General features: G+C 42.3%; 1 protein-coding gene across 1 annotated transcript in view; it reads left to right on the forward strand.

Annotated features, from left to right (window-relative positions):
• The first annotated feature begins 1590 nt into the window (after positions 1-1590).
• Positions 1591-25282, forward strand: part of LOC134572981 (keratin, type I cytoskeletal 18-like) — a 102743-nt gene continuing 79051 nt past the window's right edge. The window contains exons 1-2 of the mRNA XM_063432332.1: positions 1591-1676; positions 18684-19017. Of these exons, the coding sequence (XP_063288402.1) occupies positions 18694-19017 (324 nt within the window). The 5' untranslated portion in view covers positions 1591-1676; positions 18684-18693. The remainder of the gene's footprint in view (positions 1677-18683; positions 19018-25282) is intronic.

Consider the following 25282-nt stretch of genomic DNA (forward strand, 5'->3'; position numbering starts at 1 on the left):
CAGCCATAAACACTTCTTATCCCTGAGTACCAGCAATCCTGTGCACCCTTAACCTGATGCATGGGATACACTTCATTATAGAACCTGGTAAAGCAGGATACCTCACACTGCACTGATGGTTGTCATTCTAGAATGCAAATTAGATATTTTAAACACAGCATTATAGCATATCATAATGGTGCTTGACTTTTAATAAAACATTACTTAATTTTCAACATTTTTAAAATGCATTTTTTTTTCTTCTGCAGCAGAAATTAGTTAATGTTGCCTGGTCGAATTTTGGCAGATAAAAAAAAATGGAAAGGCCATTCTGGCAGTCAAAGCCAGTGGTGTATTCTGGTTTTGTGCTGCCCTAGGCATGACAAAACTCAGGCACCTCCCCATCCAAATTTCTCTTCCTGACAGACACACGCCCTCCCTGATGCATGCACTGACACATTGTTTAACCAACACACTTTCACTGAAACACACACATTCACAGTTACACACAATCACATTCACCGACACACATACACACTAACTAACATATGCACACTCACCAACAAGACACACATGCACACTCACTGACAGATGCACAATCACTGATGAAAATGCATACACACTCACTGACATGGAATGGGGGGCACTAAGAGAAAGGTAAGGGGGGGAGAGAAACACTAATGGACATGGAGGGGAGGAGAGAGGAACACTAAGGGACATGGAGGGGAGAGTGGCACACAGGGAGGCATGACTGAGGAGAACGATACACAGAGGGGCATGAGAAGGGAGAAAGACACATAGATGGGCCTGGGGGTGAGAAAGTTCACAGATAGACTGGGGGTGGAAATACAAAGGAGCTGGAGAAGATGAAAAAGAGACACAGAGGTGCTGGGGGGAGATAGACGCGTCGTGGTAAAAGAGAAATACAAAGAAGCTGGTATGAGTAAAAGACACAAAGGGGCTGGGGGGAGTAAGACACCCAAAGGGGAGAAATAAAATACACTAAAGGGGGTAAGACATTTTAAAAAAGGGGATAAGAAACAAAAGGCGGGTTAAGAGGGGTGTGGATCTTGGGTGAGTTCCCATACTTTTTTCCCCAGGACTTGACCCCTGATTATAAACATAATACGGGACTAAATTCCCACTTTTTACTTGGAGCTAGATGCCTTTAGGTTTTATTTCCTATATACAGTGATTTTTTTCTAAATCGGAAATTGAATTGCAAAGTTTTGGTCAGAAATTTGCATGGGGAAAAAAACAAAATCCCACTTTTTTTCCAATAGCACATTTTAGATTTTCCTTGGGTTTAAATGTATCACTGTTTAGTGAATACTCCTCCTCTATAATGTAAGTTTCACGGGTGGATGAGCAATCAAAGAAACGTCAAACCTTAGCTGTCACTAGAATATATTACAACAGATTAGAACATTCTCAGAAAAATAACAGTCTTCATCTATTCTCATCCCGACACTCACTCACTAAACAGCATAGGTGTGTCTGCATTTCTAGTTATTCTGTTGCCAAGTTCGGATCTCACCACGAAACCCTTTCACACCACCGGTTACTGCAGTTATGTAAATGACTTCAGAAAGTTCTACGTGGGACTGGGACCTCCCTTCTCCAGGTCTCCTGTGAATATAAAGGGCATCCAGAGAAAGTGTTTCCACAGCAGAGAGGTGACAGTCTGTCAGCATCAGGTATGGTAGCTGTATATCATTTATATAGATGCACCTGTTCTCTTACTGGCAAGAAAAAACAGATGCACAATGAATATGATTTAAACCAATTTGAGGAAAGTTGCATTGTTTTAACACTGTAGCATACAATTTAAATATACTCAGACTTGAAAATGTTGGACACCAATATCGATCTACCCAACATCATACATTGGTTATGAAAAGTAATAGGGCCAAGCTCTTAAACAGATCTAAACTATAATTGCAGCAGTTCCCTACACTGGCCATGTTCTGCCAGTGTAATTATTTTAAACATGTTGCTAAACAGTTTGTCTGGCATGGGAATTGTGCATTGTTGGTGGGGACTTTAGCGTTTTAGAGCTATGCTATGGTGAGCAGAAATATGGCCAGTTTTCTCTGCTGCGGTTCGTTTCAGTGTCTAATTTGCACATTATTTTATTTATATTTATTTGTATTTAATTTACCTCGTGCGTCTGATAATTTGGAAGTAGGGAAAGCAGGCAACTTGGCAAGCTTATTTACATACACCATGATATATTTTTATTGCAGTTCTATTTTATTTGTAGAATGTAGTTCTTCTCAAGCCCTTAAAACTGTTGTATGTGCTTGGATAATGGGGGTAAAGAGACGACTGGCAGCCTAGACCCTAAAGGCAAACTCTATTGATAATCTGCATATTCAGACGTAATGTACTCATTTTCACCACCTCTAGAAAGCTAATATGGGTTGAATAATAGGGGTATAATTAAAGTACTAAACTAGAACACGAGGATATCCACATTCTATCATTTTTCCAGATTTGCCCTGATTTATTTAATTCCCAAATATTTAATAGTATGCATTACTACAATGCAATGGGATCATTAATTTGCTTAAAGGTCTTTTTTTAACTATAAGACTACCTACCTCTACATACATTGGTAGAAAGTTAGAAACACAGCTAGTGAATTTAACATTTCATGATAAATTTAGCTGTTAGTGTTTTCACCACGTTTTCTTTAAGGGAATTCAAGTATATTAAAGTGTGCATGTTTTTTTTTTTAAATGATATAGTTTTCTTTTGATGTCTTCTTATAACTCAGCATTTAGTACAAATATCCCTCCCCACCCCAAAAAAACCCCACAAATACTGTTTATTATCTGTATTAACTATTACTAAATTTCTTAATAATTTTATTAAAGGTTTTATATTTTTACAACAGTATATGCAATACTTTTATAATGAATACATATATGACAAATTGTATATGGAGGTACATACATCAAGTAAATAAAAAGAGTTTAAACAATTGTTTACAGTAACAACAATACAATTGCTTCATTATATCGTTATTTCATGTATAGTTAACAATTAATCTTTTTGAAGTGAAAAGAAAACAAGAAACATTTCTTATGACATCCACCAATACTTTGCAATAGTTAAGTCTCAATTGACGTATATTATGATATATGTATCACATTAAGCCAAATCAAATCAATGAGTTTGCAAATAGAGAAAAAAGAAAGGTGAAAAAAGTAAGTAATAACAATATGACATCATTTTTTTTTCTTTACTAGATTTTCCCACTGGTCCCAAAATCTAAGTGACACATGACATCTGGGATGGGTTTAGGGGAAGATGCACAGGGCTGTCATCAGGTGGTAGAGGCAGAACAGGTGTGCTCATGGGGACCTTTATATTTAGGTCCCATATTGAGAATTATAACAAAGGTTACTCCATTTGTTAGATCTTTGTTAGATCAATTTTTTTTCATTAGAACTACTCAGCCTCCCCTCAACAAGTTGTCCAAATTTGGACAAAATGTTACCAATTTTGGTAGATATTCGTTACATCAGGTTTGATCAACTGTTTTTTTCGTTAGAGCTATCACGCAAGAGGCGGTATTCACTGCTCAACTTTGTGACTACGGCTTAACCGGACATCTGCATTCATACATGTGCCTACATTTTAATTTTTTTAAATCTGGCTGTGGTTGTATGCCTGTGTGTTTGTGTCTGTTTCTCTGTGTGTGTGTGCATCTATGTCTGTCTGTGTGTGTGGGTACATATATGACAGTGTGTGTGTGTCTCTGCCTGGGTGTGTTTTTTGTTTTTTTTAATTCTTTATTTTATGCGAGTGATCGCTTAATGGTAACATGGCATATGAAACATTTCAAAATATGACAGTTAAACATGGTACAATTTCGATTCGTTAGGTCTCATTTTTGTAGTCCACTCTTTTTTAAGTATTAGTAATTGGGATTCTCTATTGTGGGCAGGGTGTGCATGGCAAGCTATGATTATAGAGGCGACTGGCCTTAGATCTCGTAGTGCCTCTTAGGTCTGGTCGTGATATGGCTGTGAAAAATCAGCTTCGCTGAGGCCGTCAGTGTGGTATATGTTTTAGCCTGATAGCCTTCCTTTGTTGTGGGTTCGTGCTCGGTATACAGACGCTAGGGTGGAAGGTCTGAGGAGTGGCTCGCACGAGCATGGTGTGCTTAGCTTAAAATGGTAAAAACAGCAGGCCATCGCTCGTTGTGTAGGGGGGGGGAGTGTGTCGTATTACAGGGCTAGACCGTCAACTTACGGAGCCAGTGTAGAACTTGGGGGGGGGGGATAAGGGGATAAATTCTGCAGTATAGGTGATAGGTAGACTAACGGTCCACCAACATTGTGAACAGTCAACATGGGTGTCTGAAAGTCCTCTCTCAGGTGGGAGAAGAATCCCTCTCGCGTCTCCCCTTTCCTGGAACAAAGGGGGTGATTTCAGCTACTGTCCATGTTGGTCGCTCTGCTTGCGGTGCTTTCTCCGCTGGAATGCCCAGGCGTTGGAGGAAAGAGGGTGCTTCTGTGAGGCATGACAGTGCGTGCATCTTGCCTGCTTTATCCGCTATAATGCGGCGTGGGCCCCATCTGTAGGGGATAGAATGTTCCTGAAGGGCCTGGGTGACTTGCTTGAGGGACCTCCTCCAGGTAAGTGTGTGCCTTGAGAAATCTCGGAAGAAAGTTAGTTGTGCCCCCTCAAACGATACTGTGGTGGAGCCTCTTACCGCCCCCATGATCGCTCCGCGGTCTGAGTCTCGGGTGAGCTTCAGCAGGATGTCTCTGGGTGCTTCTGGAGCAGCGTTGTTGGCCTTATTGAGGCGGAAACAGGAGTCCACCACCACCTGCTTTGCCTGTTTGGGCATGAGCAGCGAGGTGAACAGCCTCCGGCAGTAGTGGGGGAGTTCCGCCCCTGCAATCGACTCCGGGGCCCCCCGGATTCTTATGTTGCGGGCTCTGTCCTCCATGGAGGCTATTTGCGCTTGTTGGTCTGCGCATTGTTTTTGGAGCGCGGCTATAGCTGCGTCAGTGGCTGATTGCGCCAGTTTAGTGCCCTCCATTCCCTCCTCCAGTGCTTGTACCTTATCAGTCAGCTTTGTGACGGCTTCTCTGATCGGGGCCATGTCAGCATTAAACATTGCTTTGATTTCCGCCATTAGTGCTCTGATGTCTGCTTTGGTCGATGGTGCAGACTCTGCTAGCATGGTAGCTGTTTGTGGACCTGAGCGTGGTCGGGAGGAAGGTAGAATATCTGCAGCAGCACTGTCATCATCAGACGACGTTGGTGTGTAGGCCTCAGCCGGCGCCATCTTGGCAGTGTCAGTCCTCGAGGGTGTGCGGAGGAAATCACCAATATCGCGGTTGCCCGAGCCCGGGTGTCAGGCTTACCTTGCTGGGAGTCCAACATGCAGAGATAAAAGCTCACCCTTGCAATTAGACACATGCCGAGGTGGTCAAGGTAGAACTCACCTGGCCTGTGAATCTGTGCACGGGGGCTGTGCAGGTGAATGCTTGTAGTCGCAGTACAGACAAGGAAATCCAGGAGAATAGTCGTAGGTAAGCCAATGGTCAGAGGGTGCCGGAAATCAGGGGATACGAGTAACAAGCCAAGGTCAAAGGATGCCAGAATTCAGGAGATACGAGTCACAAGCCAAGGTCAGGAGAATACTTAGAACGCGGAGTAGCAACTCTCTAACCAGAGTCATTGAACTGACACTGCCCTTAGGGAGGAGCAGTGTCTTATACCTTGATGATTAGTATATCAGGTTCAGCTGGAGAGTGATCAACAGGTCTGAGCCAGGTGAAGTCCAGCCCCTTAGTGCTGCAGGCAATACAAGATAAAACAGGAGTTATCCCAAGTCCTGAAATGGCTCAGAGGTTAAAGAGCAGGTTCAGAACTGCCAAGTTTACAGGTTCAAATCCCTCTTCGGGCAATAAAGGGGCGACCCTGTCTGGCAGTCTGGAGGTCTCGGTGTGAATCCTGACAGTACCCTCCCCTTAAGAACGCACTCTGGGCATGAACAGGTTCCTTTTGGGAACTGTATTCCTCGTCTTCGGACTCCGTATCACTGAGGAAGTCCTTGTAATCAAAGTATCCAGAGCGGAGTCCCTCAGTCGGGGACTTTGGGGTATCAGTGTCGGGTACTGGTGGAGAAAGGTCTGGGCCATTCAGAGACCTGGTACAGGCGGAAATAAACTTAGTCCCACAAACCATATTATCTGAACTATTTCCCATAGGTGAGTTTTCTGGAAGTAGTGATTTCTTGTGGTCTTGAGATCAACTGGCATCAGCAGCCATCGTAGTCTGGGTACTCTTCTGCATCACGGAACGTGGAAATATCCGACAGCACCTTTGACATTTTTTAGGCCGTGTTGCCGGAATAACAGGGTGCAGCTGAATTGTACCCACTTGAAGAGGTTCAGGCCGAGTTGGGCGAATAGGGCAGTGAGAGATAAAGTGCCCTTCTTCACCACAATAAAAACAGAGACAACGCGCCCTCCTTCGATCTCTTTCTCTAGATGGCAGTCTTGTTTTAGAGCGGACGAAGCCTATCTCCATGGGTTCCTCCCTGTCCACTGGAGATTCACAGCTAGCTAGAGGAAAACCAGGGTCACAAGGCGGTTCCTCCATGTCCATTGGAGTTTCATAGCTAGCTTGAGGGAATACAGGGGTACAAGGAGGTTTACTGGAGGAGGGTTTGCGTTGTGCCCTTATGGGGACTTGGTAGGAGTCCTTTTCTTTAGGTAACAGCGATTTGCGGTTAGATGGAGCAGGCTTGGGAGTAGCTTTCCTGGAGGTAGAGCTCTGCGAATCCATTGCGGACATAAATGACTCCCAACTGTCCAAGACAGTGCTTTTCTCCTGTAGCTTCCGGTATGCCCACTCCTTGATCCGTCCGACAAGTAAGTTGATGGCCGAACGGACCTTGACAAAGTCACTGTTGTAAGTTTTAGGCTTGAGAGCAAAAAGAAGTTCACAATCCAGTCTGAATGCTGTGAAGGAGGAACGGGAACCATCAAAGCGGTCAGGCATCACAACAAATGGTTCTGGAAAATCAGGTTCTGGAACTGGGCGTACTGGGCCTTTAAGAGATAAAAGTTCTTGCTGCAGTTCCGAAACAGTCTGGGTCAGGCTGGACACTTGCTGAGCAAGGGAGGTGAGCATTATCTCTGTGGACTCCATAAAGGTCAGTTCAATCTGTCAGGCTTACCTTGCTGGGAGTCCAACATGCAGAGATAAAAGCTCACCCTTGCAATTAGACACAGGCCGAGGTGGTCAAGGTAGAACTCACCTGGCCTGTGAATCTGTGCACGGGGGCTGTGCAGGTGAATGCTTGTAGTCGCAGTACAGACAAGGAAATCCAGGAGAATAGTCGTAGGTAAGCCAATGGTCAGAGGGTGCCGGAAATCAGGGGATACGAGTAACAAGCCAAGGTCAAAGGATGCCAGAATTCAGGAGATACGAGTCACAAGCCAAGGTCAGGAGAATACTTAGAACGCGGAGTAGCAACTCTCTAACCAGAGTCATTGAACTGACACTGCCCTTAGGGAGGAGCAGTGTCTTATACCTTGATGATTAGTATATCAGGTTCAGCTGGAGAGTGATCGACAGGTCTGAGCCAGGTGAAGTCCAGCCCCTTAGTGCTGCAGGCAATACAAGATAAAACAGGAGTTATCCCAAGTCCTGAAATGGCTCAGAGGTTAAAGAGCAGGTTCAGAACTGCCAAGTTTACAGGTTCAAATCCCTCTTCGGGCAATAAAGGGGCGACCCCGTCTGGCAGTCTGGAGGTCTCGGTGTGAATCCTGACACCGGGTCCGCTCGCTGTTTTTTAGCTTTCTTCCCCATGGCTTCAGCAGTTGATCCGGTGCCTTTTGGGGTGGTAGTGTATGGTATGGGACCGCAAATTTCGCCGTTTTACGAGCGCGATGCACGGAGCGATTGCAGTGTGCGTCCGGCTCGTACAGGCGCTGGCTCCGCCCCTCGCCTGGGTGTGTTTTTGACAGTGTATATGCATGTGTGCCTGATCTGTGTCAGTGTGTTTCTTTTTTTTTTTTTTGTAAATCTTTTTATTGAGGTATTATCATGGCATAGAAAATGCGTAGTAAGTAAGCAGTGTGAAACACGCAGGTTTCTGATATTCGACGTAACATGTCATAACATGAGAAATGCAAATCACTGCGGGATTAACAATAAGGAGACTCGCAGGTCTCTTAGTGGGTAAACATAATGTTCGTGCTGTATGGGTACAGTAGGCACTTAAATAGGTGAAATGGGGAAATCACTCGGAACACTAAGCAAAAGGTAATTATAAGGTTTCCCAAGACATGGCTATATGCTAAGGACAGGTGTAGCTAGTGTCGGAGGGTGCCGTTCTCAACTAGTTGTGGGGCATGGGAAAGATACGTAATTATGGAACACCATCGTTTTTGGGCAGGGTGCCAGGGCAGAAGTAAGAAAGGTGGCTCATATGCCTCTATCGGGTTCAGGCGCACAAAACTGTAACTGTGTCGTCAGTCATTCACTCGGACCCATGGATGTTGGGGTTACTATGGGAGTCTTTCACAGTTGGCTATAGGGTCCTCAGGAAGTCACCTGTTCACTTCAGTGTGTGGGTTGGGGCCTAACCACCCTCTGAGACACAATGGTTGGAGGTGTTGCCCCTTCTGTGGCCGTGTGTTCCCAGGGGCCCTTCCCTCATTTTCGGTAACGTAAGTGGTTATGACCTGTATATCGTCGTCCCTCTCGGCATGTCAGTGTGTTTCTGTGTGTGTTTGTGTGTGTGTGTCTGACACTTTGAACATTGTGTATGTCTGGCAGTTTGTTTTGGTGTGCATTCTGGAACTTTGTATAGCAATTAATGTGTGTGTGTGGCAGCGTTTTGGATTTCTTTTAAGGGGCCCCAAGATTCCTGTTTGCAGCTCAGGGAAGATATAGTTACTTGAAACTTCCTCTGCTTGCCATTGATATACTGTTATTGTCCTTTAAAACTCCTGGATAATAAAGCGACAGACACATGCACCAGGGGTTTTGCTGGGTGGCAAAAAGACCAGTGGCTTCAGCCCAAGGGTAGATTATATAGCCAATTTGATGGCATGGGTGTATATGTGTGTACTTTTTAATATTGGTCCCAGCTCAACTTAAAGGACCACTATAGTGCCAGGAAAACAAACTAATTTCCCTGGCACTATAGTATTAATAGGTCCCCCTACCCCCCCCCCCCCCCTCACCCTCATAGCCCCTTTCCCGCAGGGCTCTAGGGAGAGCAAGGGGTTAAATCACTTACCTTTCTCCAGCGCCGGGCTCCCTTGGAGCTGGGGACTCTCTTCCTCCTTCGGACGTCATCGGCTGAATGCGCGTGCACGGCAAGTGCCGTGCGCGCATTCAGTCAGTCCATAGGAAAGCATTCTCAATGCTTTCCTATGGACGCTGGCGTCTTCTTACTGTGAAAATCACAGTAAGAAGCGCCTCTAGCGGCTGTGAATGAGACAGCCACTAGAGGCTGGATTAACCCATATGTAAACATAGCAGTTTCTCTGAAACTGCTATGTTTACAGCTGCAGGGTTAACGCTAGATGGACCTGGCACCAAGACCACTTCATTGAGCTGAAGTGGTCTGGGTGCCTATAGCGGTCCTTTTAAGGAGCATACAATAAAGCATGTATCCTACAGACAGAAATGTGTGTCCATGTAAGAGAATGGCTGGATATGTCTGTCTAGTGTCAGTATATGTTTATGTGCAAAGCCCATGCATAGTCCTCTGTCCAAATGCCATATATCCCTTCCAGAATCCCACAGGCCACATAACCCCATTTTACTTGCTTTATGGTTTGTGGTACAGTAATTCTTACATCACATTACTGTGAGTTTTATGCATGTGGAGCTTTGTGATTCGCTCATACACACCTCTCATTACTGATAGTTTTATTGTTGTGTAGCACTGTGACACACTCATACACACTGTACATTACTGTTCTACTCTGTTGTATTCCACAAAAGCTGGTTTGCAAGAGGTGGCCTCCTTTGGTAATTAAAATTACTGAGCATTTGAACTCCCACATACTTCAGCAATACTCTAAATATAATGGAATTTTTAGACTAATAGCCAAAGTCAGTTTCTGACATTCAATATTATGGTACATGAACATATAATGCTGTGTGTCTTGCACTTGTTTTCTGGTGAGAACCTTGCCCTTAGGAAGTGCAAGATTTATGTTTTACAGCCTCCTAAATTATGCAGTTATTGTGTTTGTTTCGTCTTTTGTTAAGAAAGGTTGCTTTACTGCCATCTGGGTCAGCCGGAAAGCCTCCATATGACCTTTTTAGGGGCATCTCCCAGCCAGAAGATTAATGAGTCTGATGTAAGAGAGATACTGCATCACACTGGTGCCACAGTTGGTTGTACCTCTTCTTCTCTTGGCTGTGTGAAAGCCGCAAGGAACAGCCAAGGAGCTCAGAGTGCTAAATTAACTTTAGTATGCTGAAAAAGCTTTATGTGTGAAATGTGTCCTCTTTGTTTAATTTTGCGCAAAGTGCATATTTCAATAGAAATTGACACATTTGTCAATTAACCTGGTTACAGCCCCTTGGCTTTCAAGCGCACAACAGGTAATGTCACTTGCTGGTTTGGTTAGTTCAATGGAGCTAAATTTAAAAGGCAGCAATTGCTCAGAGCACCTACCTTGCAAAGAGTTCTAATTGAGCTGCTTTGGGAAGTCTGTGATTGCACAGTCACAGAAAGTCTGGGCGGAAAGAAGGGGAGGGCTTGCAAAGGTTGCAGACAATAGGAATGGAAGTTTTGCAAGATAGTTTAAGATAGATACCGAAAATTAACAAATACATAATTAAATCACCTATGTATAGATACAACCCACAATCTCACCCTCAGTGTTAGGCGTGGAAGAATCACTTATCTTATAGTCTTATTATATATATATATATATATATATATATATATATATATCTTATTATTATGGTATAATCCAATCACAAGCCAATCCCAGGGAATAAAGCTGTTGATCTCCAAAGAAAATTTGTACATAGTTTAATTCAATTAAAATAAATACACTCACAGGATTTATGTTTTTTTTGTTTGTTTGTTTTTTATCGGCTCAGAGTGCCTCTACTTAGATATCTGGGGGGCTGCTCCAAAGATCTTTTCCTCCTCTTTTTAGTGGACTCCACATTTTGTATTTATTTAGGAGATCTTTGGATCAACATCTCAGATATCTAAGAGGAGGAACCGTGAGGTGATTTAAAAGAATGCACCTATGAGTGCATTTCCAGCTGTACAGTGTCCTTATTTGTTTTAATTGAATTATGGTCACCATAACAACTGCAGCTTATTGTATATGTTCTGGTGAATAGAATCATTCCCTTCAGGCGTTTTGCAGTAAACAGTCTTTTCAGAAAAAATGCAATGTTTACATTACAGCCTAGTGATAACGTCACTGGCCACTCCTCAGTTGGCTACTACAGGTGCTTCCTGGGGCAGTGCTGCACAGTGTGCAGCACTGCCATTCAGTGTCTCCACCCTCTGCATGGAGACATGGAACTTTCCTCATAGAGATGCATTGATCCAATGAGGAGATGCTCATTAGCCAGGGCTGTGTTTGGCTTGTGCTGGCTCTGCACCTGATCTGCCTCCTTCACAGTCTCAGCAATCCTATGCGAAAAAATTGTGATTGGCTCAGAGAATCACTACTGATGATGTAAGCTAAGCAGTCAGATCAGGGGCAGAGGCAGGCAGCTTACATTATTTAGGGAAGGCAAGGTGGCCAAAGGGGCTAGATGATGGTTTTAACACTATATGGTTAGAAATACGTGTTTGTGTTCCTGACCTATAAAGTGTTCCTTTAATTGAATTGCGTTTTGAACTAATTTTCTTTGCAGATCAACAACTGTATTTCCTTTATAATTAAATGCACATTTAAGGTTTAATATGGGATATATCTACTAAGCAGTGTTTTTTATTTATTTTGTATTTGGGCAAGAGGGCAGTGTCCCTTTAAGGCTGCAATCTCAGGGTCTTGCCTCTCCTTCTCAAGTCCTTATATACTGTAGTGGCAGGCCTGCTTTAACTACTTGACATCTGTCGTTTAACTGTGTAGGAGACAGAGAATAACACTAACTGTCCCCTCTAAAGACCCACTCTGCTTGGGAGTTTTTTTTGCAGCCAGGTCCAGCCTCCAAGCCCCCTCTACAATCATCATTGTAGTTCTTGTGCCGCTCTGTGGAGCTTCAGTAATGAATTGCGATGCCAGCCTCGGAACAGGGGACTCTGGGCTAATACATTACATGAACATTTTGACTCGGGGCTTGTCAGCAGCCCAGTCAGGGCTTTAGCCATGGTTGGTCCCCCTAACTAGCCCCTGGCACGCACACACCCCATCATATTGTTCACATAGGAATGCACCAGATGCAGGCACACCCTCCTTGTCATTTGTTTATGTCTATTTGAACAGTTTCAGGAGTTTTGGGGTCGCTTGCATTGTTTTGATGAAATCAAAAACTGTTTTAGCATTCACTCAGCCACTTGTGCAACAACAAAAAACTTTGCATTGCTCAATTTTTTTAAAATTACTATTAAAAATAGTTTAGAATTATGATATTTTTTCCTCACTAATATAACATGCTGCACAAGTTTATGGTTGTGCATGCACAATGCCATGGCAAAGGCTTCCACATCCAACAGCTGATGGGTAATGACAAGGCAAGAGGAAGTTCATTAAAGTTCTATCATTTGCATTTTTGAGGATTACATAGAACACATATTTTTTGATGTGTCTTAAAGGATCACTGTAGGGTCAGGAACACAAACATGTATTCCTGACCCTATAGTGTTAAAACCACCATCTAGCCCCACTGTGCCCCTCATGCCTCCATAACTATAGTAAAAAATCATACTGTATTCAAGTCAGAAGCTGTAGATCTGCATGCTATTTGCCTAAAAAAAAAAAAAAGCAGTCTGCGGACATCATCAGAAGTGGTAGCCTGATCCAATCACAGTGCTTCCCCATATGATTGGCTGAGACTGACAAAGAGGCAGATCAGAGGCAGAGCCAGCATGATTCAAACACAGCCCTGGCCATTCAGCATCTCCTGTCTCTGAAAAGACAGTGTTTACAGCAAAAAGCTGTACTCACCAGAACTAATTTAATAAGCTGTAGTTGTTCTGGTGACTATAGTGTCCCTTTAAGTATATATTTTTCCCTCGTATTAAAAATAATATATGAGTAGTTTTGTACTCAACACTATACTTGGATGTGCATATTTTGGCAATTCTACTTGGTCCAATACAGGCTATTTTGCTGTACTCATTTCAGTTGAGGTTCAATATATTTACTATCAATCAAATCCCATCAGAATTAACATGTATTGAAGGAATAGAACTGAGACAAAGCAGGTTGTGAATCAGCCTTGAATACAAAAATAATTATATTGACCTCCTGGCTGCATATGCAACCAGATACCTTAAAAATAAGTTCCTCTGAACATATTAATAATTAAGGGGATGGGTTTATGTACCAATATTCCCTCACAACTTGAAGGGTGATGTAAGGGTACAAAATGGGAAATGGGTAGGCATATAAGTGTCCCTTACTCCTTCCCTAAAGCAGAACTCCCTCTTAATAGGATGGCAGTTGGCACTGCACATACTAATGACTACATTTCCTATGATACAAAGCCACCCTAAACCTCCTTGACCTTAGGAGGACCTTTGGAACCACACCAGTTGCCTGCAGTGAGCAAGCATTGTATATACCTCTATGCACTCTGGCTACTTTATCATAGAAATAGTATTCAATTTGCCACCTCAAAGATAGAGAAATTAATCGCCCACATCAAATTTGTTTTGATAAATGTTGATACTTTGCTTACCAAATTCCTACCAAATTACTAATGTAAATTCCGTTGAAATAGTCAAATATGCAAAAGTAAATAGCCAAATGCGATTTTTTTTTCTATCCAATGTCTTACGAAAATTGCATATGCATAGTGAATAGACACCCAAAATGAGAGCTCATGTGGTCACTTTAATATGGTGTACTTTATCAGTTAATTGGTTTACATTACCCTTAGAAACCAATGCAATTTTCAAAAGTAAAAACAATAGTTTTTTACCTGCAGTGTTCCTCTTTCATATGAACCTGCATGTGGCTGAAATTGCCCTGTCAATGTTGACATTATTCCTAAGAGACAGTAAGAGGAGAGTTGATATTTGTAGTTATAGAGTCACTCTAAAGCAAAGCACTTCTGTATTTTCAGTCAGTTTCGTCAGTTACAATCTGTATGGCATTGGTTTGTTGAGATAGCGGGGCCAGTCTACACTCAACACTTACAGGTAATCAATGCTGACTTGATTGTATAGAATATTCATTGGCAGCATGTTTTTTTCCCCCACATCTTTATTTGTCAGAGTAAAACCGTCAAAGAGCAACATTTGACAGAGAATTAACAAGACAGATTCATGAGTGGGTGCTATTCCTCTAGGTCTAGGAGAAGCTAAATAATACATAGTGTGCAGTTTACTCAATTAGCTTTCTGAAATTCCTGATATTATTTTTAAACATTTGCCCCTCTAATTTAAGACTATGTCTTCTTGTTGTGGTAGTTTTTCTTCTTTTAAATATAGTTTCCTCCTTTACTGTGTTGATTCCCTTTATGTATTTAAATGTTTCTATCATATACCCCCATCTCATCTTTCCTCCAAGCTATACATGTTAAGATCCTTTCCTGCAATTAGAGGCCTTTTCCTGCAATCTCCTCTTGTATAATGTGTGTACACTTTGCGCTAGCTAATGAAAGTCTAGATTTTATTCTGTAAAAAAATATTGATTGGCATCAGATTTTCATAAATATTTTAAGTGAAAATTATAGAAAAATGTATTTCTGGAATGCAATAGTTTGATATGCAAACTTAGAATGAAAATTCCACCTTATCACTACTGATTACATCACTGTATCATCATTATACTGTATACACTATGTATGCTGCTTCTCTTATCTTTGAGGGTGTACCATTAATTTAGCAGTCTGCTTATGATTCATTCATCTTAAAGGGAAACTTTAGGCACCAAATTCAATTCACCTTAATGTCAGTGTTTACATTTTGCTTACGCCATACCTTTAATGGCTGTCAGACCAACAGCCAATTAATTGCTTCCTCACTGAAGACCTTTGATTTTCAAAGGTTTCCACCACCCCCAGGTTAGCCCTCGTCCATATTGAGAATTTTAACAAAAGATTATTCCCTTTGTTAGATATTTTTTTTTCTGTTAGATCTACTCTAAAAATATGCAATATTAACAATCATTTTCAGGGAGAGGCTAACCCGTAGCCAGCCGCCCCTCAACAAGAATTTGTACAAAATCTTGTTGATTATGATAGCTCTTCATTAGATCAGATTTGATCAGACAACCTTTTCGTTAGATCTAGTCTCATTACTGAGCTAATGCATATATAATAAGGGGCTGGCCCCCCTCAACTAAAATTTGGACAAAATGTTACCGATGTTGGTAGATATTCGTTACATCAGGTTTGATCAACAGTTTTTTTTCGTTAGGTCTTTCACACAAGAGGCGGAATTCACTGCTGTACTTTGTGGGCGTGACTTCGGCTTAGCTCCCCTCAACTTAAATTTTACATTTTTTTGATTGATTTTGGTAGATATTCGTTACATCAGGTTTGATCAACGTTTTTTTTCATTAGATCTATCACGTAAGAGCCTGTATTTACTGCACGACTTGTGGGCGTGACTACTGGTTAGCCCCTCTCAACTAAAATTTTACATTATTTAAAATTGATTTTGGTAGATATTCATTACATCAGGTTTGATCAACTGTTTTTTTCATTAAGGCTATCACGCAAGAGGCGGTATTCACTGCTTAACTTTGTGGGCGTGACTACGGCTTAGCCGGACATCTGCATTCATACATGTGCCTACATTTTTAATCTGAATCTAACGAATATCTACCAATATCAATAATAAAAAATTCCAATTTCATTTGAGGGTGACTAAACCGTAGTCACACGTACAAAGTTAAGTAGTGAATACCGCCTCTTGCGTGATAGATCTAATGAAAAAAAACTGTTGATCAAACCTGATCCAACGAATATCTACCAAAATCAGTAACATTTTGTCCAAATTTCAGTTGGGAGGGGGCAACGGGTTAGCCCCCTTAACCCCTTAAGGACCAAACTTCTGGAATAAAAGGGAATCATGACGTGTCACACATGTCATGTGTCCTTAAGGGGTTAAAAATTATTGTTAATATTGCATGTTTTAGTATAGATTTAAAAAAAAAATGTTGCTCTAATAAAGATCTAACAAATGGAATAATCTTTTTTAAAAATTCTCAATATTGGGGGGGGGGGGGGGGCTAGCCCGGGGGTGGTTAGGTTTCCACATCACACATAGCATGCTGAATATTTCTAAAGCTTTTCGTAGCATAGATTGATGTATGGTGCACATGCACCCTATGCCCTACAATGCTTCTTCATGAGAACTTCTGATAACTTCTCTGGAGGTTGAGTGGCTGCGCCGTGGAGTCTGTCCTGGCCATGTCATAAAGGTAAGTTTTATACCTTTTTTTCAAATTAGTTTTTTTTAAACAAAGGAGGGGCAGTAACCTATACACAATAAGAAACATTCCAACGTTAAAAATAAAGGTATTTGATAGATACAGTTGCAAGAAAAAGAATATGAACCCTTTGGAATGATATGGATTTCGGCACAAATTGGTCATAAAATGTGATCTGATCATCATGTAAGTCACAACAATAGACAATCACAGTCTGCTTAAACTAATAACACACAAAGAATGAAATGTTGCCATGTTTTTATTGAACACACCATGTAAACATTCACAGTGCAGGTGGAAAAAGTATGTGAACCCCTAGACTAATGACATCTCCAAGAGCTAATTGGAGTGAAATGTCAGCCAACCGGAGTCCAATCAATGAGATGAGATTGGAGGTGTTGGTTACAGCTGCCCTGCCCTATTAAAAACACACACCAGTTCTGGGTTTGCTTGTCACAAGAAGCATTGCCTGATGTGAATGATGCATCACAAAAAAGAGCTCTCAGAAGACCTATGATTAAGAATTGTTGACTTGCATAAACCTGGAAAGGGTTATAAAAGTATCTCCAAAAGCCTTGCTGTTCATCAGTCCACGGTAAGACAAATTGTCTATAAATGGAGAAAGTTCAGCACTGCTGCTACTCTCCCTAGGAGCGGCCGTCCTGTAAAGATGACTGCAAGAGCACAGCGCAGACTGCTCAATGAGGTGAAGAAGAATCCTAGAGTGACAGCTAAAGACTTACAAAAGTCACTGGCAAATGCTAACATCCCTGTTAGCGAATCTACAATACGTAAAACACTAAACAAGAATGGATTTCATGGGAGGATACCACAGAGGAAGCCACTGCTGTCCAAACAAAACATTGCTGCATGTTTACAGTTTACACAAGAGCACCTGGATGTTCCACAGCAGTACTGGCAAAATATTCTGTGGACAGATGAAACCAAAGTTGAGTTGTTTGGAAGAAACACACAACACTATGTGTTGCGAAAAAGAGGCACAGCACACCAACATCAAAACCTCATCCCAACTGTGAAGTATGGTGATGGGGGCATCATGGTTTGGGGCTGCTTTGCTGCGTCAGCGCCTGGACGGATTGCTATCATCGAAGGAAAAATTAATTCCCAAGTTTATCAAGACATTTTGCAGGAGAACTTATGGCCATCTGTCTACCAGCTGAAGCTCAACAGAAGATGGGTGTGGCAACAGGACAATGACCCAAGTAAATCAACAACAGAATGGCTTAAACAGAAGAAAATACGCCTTCTGAAGTGGCCCGTCAGAGTCCTGACCTCAACCCGATTGAGATGCTGTGGTATGACCTCAAGAAAGCGATTCACACCAGACATCCCAAGAATATTGCTGAACTGAAACAGTTCTGTAAAGAGGAATGGTCAAGAATTACTCCTGACCGTTGTGCACATCTGATCTGCAACTACAGGAAACGTTTGGTTGAAGTTATTGCTGCCAAAGGAGGTTCAACCAGTTATTAAATCCAAGGGTTCACTTACTTTTGCCACCAGCACTGTGAATGTTTACATGGTGCGGTCAATAAAAACATGGCAACATTTCATTCTTTGTGTGTTATTAGTTTAAGCAGACTGTGATTGTCTATTGTTGTGACTTAGATGATGATCAGATCACATTTTATGACCAATTTGTGCAGAAATCCATATCATTCCAAAGGATTCACATACTTTTTCTTGCAACTGTAGCTATATATATTTTAAGAAAGAACCACTCCTTTTGTTTTTCTTCTGACACTTTGATTTTCGCCAGTCAAGATTGGTTTGGGAGTAATATTCCATTAATGCCTCTTTTATATTTACCTGGTTTTAAAAAAATGAAAAATAAGATTCACTGTATAATGTATTGCTATTTAGTGCAGACGTTATATCATTTTATGTTACATTTCACTGATTTCAGGTTCCATACTTTACCAATGTTTTATGTTTTCTTACTTCATCTTTGCAATGTTTAATTTTCTTTCTAACTTTTTTACCACTTTATTTCTTAGTTTCTCCTATTATTTTGGTATTTTTTATATGAGAAAGTAAATGAACCATATAGAATTATCTAGGTCATATCCATTTTGGTTTAAACATATTCTTTCTATATTACAGCATTTTCCTTATGGCGTCATTGTATTCTACTCGGGGAGGGCCTTCAAACCTCAGATTCTCTTCATCAAGCCTCTCATATGATGGAAGACCTAGAATTGCAGTTGCAGTTCAAAAATCCAGTGTATTGTCCACAGGTTTAAATGGATCTAGTAATGATAAAGAGTTGATGCAGAATCTAAACTTTCGACTTGCCAACTACTTGGAGAAAGTTTGTGCTCTTGAAAAATCCAATAAGCTTCTAGAGAATAAGATTCGAGAGAAGTTATCAGAGCAGCATGCAGTGAAGAGAGATTACAGCGAGCAGTTCAATGTTATAAGCAGTCTCATGAAACAGGTAAGAAAGGATTATGTGTATATAATGTGTCATAATATTTCCCTACTTAAAAGGATCACTATAGTGTCAGGAAAACAAAGCAGACCTCTCCTCCCCCGCCGACATCAGCGTAGCCGAATGTGCATGTGCATTCAAAGTGTCCATAGGAAAGCATTGCATAGGCACATATGCGCCTCTAGTGGCTGTCCGAAAGACAGCCACTAGAGGCTGGATTAACCCCAAATGTAAACATAGCAGTTTCTCTGAAACTGCTATGTTTGCATCTGAAGGGTTAAAACCTGAGGGACATGGCACCCAGACCCCTTCATTGAGCTGAAGTGGTCTGGGTGACTATAATGTCCCTTTAAGTCACAATTGACTCAACAGTGATCAGTTAACCAGATGAAACAAGAGTTATGATTTAATTGATATGAAAATCCTTTACAGTTCTATTTAAAACAAATTGTCAACTGTTGTTTTTTGTAAAAATATTTTTTTTCATTCAGAATGTTGTTGTGCAATCAGGACCAAACTCAGGAAGTCCCTCTAGTGACTGTCCAAATGATAGCCAATAGAGGTGGCATTATGACGCAGTGTAAACACTGAATTTTCTCACCCTGCAGGAACAGGCTTTATGCCACAGCACAGTGGTTCTGGTAATTTTAGTGTCCATTTAACTTAACTATAAAAAAAAATTCACAGTGGGGAAAAAAAAGGTTAACACACATTATAGCTGATTTATAATGTTTTATGCAACGGTGTACTGACACTGACATCCTTTAAACCCTTAAGGACCAAGTTTCTGGAATAAAAGGGATTCATGACATGTCACACATGTCATGTGTCCTTAAGGGGTTAAGTGGAGTTTCATAAGATATATCTCTGAAAATTTTAAAATACATTAACCCCTTAAGGACCGCGTACTAAGTACGTCCGACAAAAATGGTCCTTAAGGTACGTCCGTGGCAAATATGAGCACTGGAAGCGATCGTGATCGCTTCCAGCCGCTCTAAGGGTATTGCAGCGATGCCTCGTTTTTAAGGCTTCCTACAATACCTTTTCCTGACTGCCGGGCCACTGATCCCCAGAGCGATCACTTCCGGGTTGCCCGGTGTGGCGCCAGGCAGTGTAGCAGAGCATCGGAAGCCATCGGGCAGGCTTCTGATGCTCTGCCTGTGTGCTGAGTGCCTCGAAGGGTAGAGGCACTCTGTGAAGACTTAAACTATTGTTTATTTTGCCTTAAAGGACTAGAACTTTTTTCTCCATTTGATTCCTTGTGCGTTTTCCAGTTTGAAATTATATGAAAACTGTTACAAGTTTTGTGAAGATGCTCTGCAGCAGCTGTAACTTTTAAAAACATGTGCACTGCACGGAACAAAATGAAATAGGTTTATGCTGTGCAGCCAAGAATGCCATAGATGTAATGTGTTTAATAAAAAATAGAGTTGATATATGACCTATTCACAACGGAATGATTTTTGTAAAAAATTATTAAATGTGATACTTATTTGAAACATGGAAAAAGAGCTAACACATAAACCTAGGACAAAATGGTGGTTTCATAAATAGATTGTCGGGACAGAAAAAATATGTATATATTTTCACGCAATTTTTATTTGCCATTTCTTCAGAAATTGAGAGGGCAGAATTAACACACAAAAAAAACCAAAAAAAACTATTAGAGCATATATACATTGTCCGTTAACAAAAAAAAATTTTTTGTCACATACAAAATGTGGGATAAAAAAGAACAAATACACCTCTACTAGGACATCAGTCGGATCCCACACATCATATGGCGTCATTTCATCCCCCCCCCCCATGACCCCCCTAGGTTATGGGCCACACACACACCCACCCGCATCAGCACACACTAAGTCACCCCACAATCCGAACGGACACTCGACCTGCACGGTACACCCACCGAGACCCAAACCGAGATGCGGTTGAACGATGTAATCAAGCCTGACTCAACACGTCCGTTCAGGTCAATGACAGTTAGCATCACTCCAATCATAGTGATACACCCTCATTGACTCACGACCTCTACACACCACAGAGCCACTGACTTAAGGCCAGATGCCCATTGGCTTCAACGGCACTCTAAGCCCCTGACACCATGGCTGACCTGTGGGTCTAATAAACTTGCTGAACAAACCTGACAATATAATAAAAATAGTGTTAATGGCAAGCACTGCATAGAGGAATCTAGCCATGCACAGCATGGAAGGCATGTCACCAATATTCAACTGCTCTCACCTTGTACTTGTATGATGTGCATTGCCTCACTTGTTCACAAAAATTTAATGCAATGCTTGAAACGTGGTTTGCACCTGCCGTTGTAGCAGAGCAAACCTGCATGTTAAACTTAAACACTGACAAAATAAAGAATTTAAAAAAAAAAAAGAACAAATAACCTGCTTATTGTAATTTGTAAGGTACCTGAAAAAAAGTATTGTTAATAAAATCTTCGGCAAGTGACCTGCAATCTGTCATTGCATTGGACCAAATAAATGACTTGTCCCTGGGCACCTCATTACTTCTCTATGCCTAGGATGTGCACTAAACATGCCATATAGTCTTTGGTGTCCATATATTTGTTTCCTTAGAATTTATTTAAAATTTTATTTAAAATCCACAAACTTTAACCCCTAAGGACATACCTAGTACCTCCAAGGCAAACATGAGCGCTGGAAGCTCTAAGGGTATTGCAGCGATGCCTCGATGTCGAGACATCCTACAATACCTCTCCTGACTGCTGGGCCGCCGAGTGGAGTGATCACTTCCGGGTTGCCCCTTTGTGGCGCCCGGCAGTGTAGCAGAGCATCAGAAGCCTTCGGGCAGGCTCCTGATGCTCTGCCTGTGTGCTGAGGGGTCGAGCCACTCAGTGAAGACCTAAATAAAACCAAATATGAAATAAATAAAAAATATAATAAATAAATAAAATAAAATAAATAAAATAAAAGATGCAGAGTCTGTTTCAAGAGGGGGCAGAGAAAGGACACCGTCTTTTACTGTCCTGATTGCCCTGGACAGCCTGGACTCTGAATTGGGGACTGCTTAAAGCGATATCACACACTGGTCTGTTTTAAAAAAATGTTTTACATTTGCCGTTCAAATTGTTTTTTTTTTTTTGGTTACATTTACTGTTCCTGAGTTTGTTTGTTTTTTACTTTTACTGCGCCAGACTATTTTTATGATCAAGTTCAACCTATGCATGGGGGCATGAGTGTACTCATGAGGCCTTGCAGAAAACAACCTGGAGTGTTTTCTTGTAACCAACAACAGGCTCCCCTAAATCACACACAAGTGTGTGTAAAAATTAAAAATTACCACCACACATTTTCTAAAAATGTTTTGGCTAAAACAGTTGCATCAAAGGCATCAAAACACTCCATATACAAACAATACCTTGGGGTGTCAACATTTCAAATACATGCACGTTCATGGCAAGAAAATAAATTGGGATATGTAAAAAGGCCACCAAAAAGAAGATACGCAAAAAAGATATGTCAAATTTGAAAAACACATGTCAGAAGTTTGCACCCCCTAAACAACCCAACAAACCTATGCATAGGTGGTATCACTGTACTCACTGTAGATGTTGTAGATATTGCTGAACACACATTGGGGTGTTCTTTGTCGGTGACACATAACATGAACTGAGAATCCATGCCTAAAGTACTATGTGAGAGAAAAATAGAAAAATTACTACTCAAAAGTTTAAGACTAGGGGTAGAATTAGTGCATGGAAAGTGTTAAAATACCACCATTTGAAATACCCTAGGGCAGTGATGGCGAAACCTTTTGAGCCTAAGTGCCCAAACCGCAACCGCCAAATTTTTTTTTCCTCAAAGTGCCAACATGGCAATTAAACCTGAATACTGAGGTTTAAGTTTAGAAAAAACTACTCGTATAGTTGTCCAAACTAATTAACCTCTTCTGTTTTAAAAGAAGAACACAACAGAGAGTTCAATTATACAAATTTTAAATAATGATATAAATAGATAAAATTAAGCTTATATTTATTAGTACCTCCAACAAATGCAATACACACAGGGCCAGATTAAGAGCACACTGGGCCTGGTGCCGACAATTATGAGGGGCCTAATTACAGAATCTTATCGACCAAAATCACTAAAACAGTCATACCTCTCAAGCGTCATGTATCTGATGGAGATGGTGTTGAAGGGAAACTCAAAGCATGTAGCTATAAGAAAACACATACTCTATGCTAATCTCTTTATCTAATTTATGCTTTCATCTTTCAAGTAAATCCATACCCCCTAACAGCAGTGTCCAGTGAAGCAGGAAGTCAATGGGCGGGGTAAAAGGGTGGGTCACTGACGCAAATCACGTGACCAGAACTGCCAAAAGGGGCGCACATGCCCAAAAAGGGGGCATGTCCAAAGAATTGGAAGGCCAGCCTGGCATCAGTGTCCCTATGTATCACAGTGTCAGTATCCCCATGTTGCTCAGTCCCCTTGTGTCTGTGTCCCTATTTCTCCCAGTGTCCCCATGTCTCAGTGTGTACTAGGGGACACAGAGACATGGACATGGAGACACAGTGAGACATGGGGACACTGGGAGACATAGGGGCACTTGTGGATACAGACATGGGAATATTGGGAGACATGGAGACATGGGGACACAGACACTGGGAGACATGGGGACACAGACATTTGGGGAAACTAAGACACTAGGGACACGGAGAGACATGGGAACACAGACACTGGGAGACTAGGGGACAATGTCATAGGGAAAGACATTGGGACACTTAGACACTAGGGACACTGGCTGGGAGGCATGGGGTCACAGACACTTGGGTACGCAGGGAGACATGGGGGCACTTGTGGACATAGACATTTGGGGACACTGGGAGACATGGGGACACAGACACTGGGAGACATGGGGACACAGACACTAGGGACACTGGCTGGGAGACATAGGGACACTGAGACACTGACTGGGAGACATGGGGACACTAAGAGACATGGGGTCATAGACACTGGGAGACTAGGGGACACTGGGAGCCATGGGGACACTGAGACACTAGGGACACTGGCAGACATGGAGACACTGTGTACCTAGTGTCCCAATGTGTCTCCCTATGACTCACAGCGTCCCCATGTGTCTCAGCATTCCCACGTCTCCCAGTGTCCCCACGTCTCCCAGTGTCCCCATGTCTCCCAGTGTCCCCTAGTGTCCCCTAGTGTTTCAGTGTCCCCATGTCTCCCTGCTGCCTTTCCCCCCATCCTTCACTTACCTGAGCTGTAGTCTGTCTCTGCAGGCTTGGAGCTGCTGTCTGGACTCTCTGTGCTGTATAGCTGCTCTCCCGCGGGTCAGTGAGTAGTGAGAGGCAGGGAGATGCTGTAACTTCCTATCCCTGCCTCTCTCCACACACAGTGACTCCTACTGGCCGGCGCTGGTATTGCAGAGTAATCTCCGTTTATACTGAGGAAAATATTTGCATTTGTATTGCCAGTATTACTGCAATACATATCATGGCCAGGCGGCCTCAAATACCGGCTGTGGCTTAAAATACCAGTCAGATGGCAAACCTAAGAGGTTTTTTTTTTTTTTTTTTAAATGGGCCTATTCCATTGGCCTGGGCCTGGAGCTGCAGCTCCATCAGCCCCTATGTTAATCCGGCCCTGAATACACACACAGAGACTGCTGAACACATTCACACACACAGACTGCTAAATACACACAGACAGACTGCTAAATACACACACACAGACTGCTAAATACACACACAGTCCGCTGAATACACACACACACACACACACACACAGTCCGCTGAATACACACACACACACACAGTCAGCTTAATACACACAGACAGACTGCTGAATACACACACACACAGACTGATGAGTACACACAGACTGCTGAATACATATGTGTTTGTGTGTAAGGGTGTGAAGTGCTGTGTGTGTCAGGGTGTGTGTGATGGGTGCTGTGTGTGTGTGTGTCCGAAGGGTGCTGTGTGTGTGTGTGAGGAGGGGGTAGGGGTGCTGCATGTGTGTGTGGGAGGGGTGGTGTGTGGAGGGAGGTGGAGTGCTGTGTGTGAGGGGGGAGGATGAGTGCTGTGTGTGGGGGGTAGGGGTGCTGTGTGGGGGGTAGGGCTGCTGTGTGTAGGGGGTAGGGCTGCTGTGTGTGGGGGGGGGGGGTAGGGCTGCTGTGTGGGGGGGGTAGGGCTGCTGTGTGGGGGGGTAGTGTTGGGGGGTAGGGCTGCTGTGTGTGGGGGAGAAGGGGTGCTGTGTATGTGGGAGAAGGGGTG

Source organism: Pelobates fuscus, chromosome 9, assembly GCF_036172605.1.
Source record: "Pelobates fuscus isolate aPelFus1 chromosome 9, aPelFus1.pri, whole genome shotgun sequence".
Lineage (NCBI taxonomy): Eukaryota > Metazoa > Chordata > Amphibia > Anura > Pelobatidae > Pelobates > Pelobates fuscus.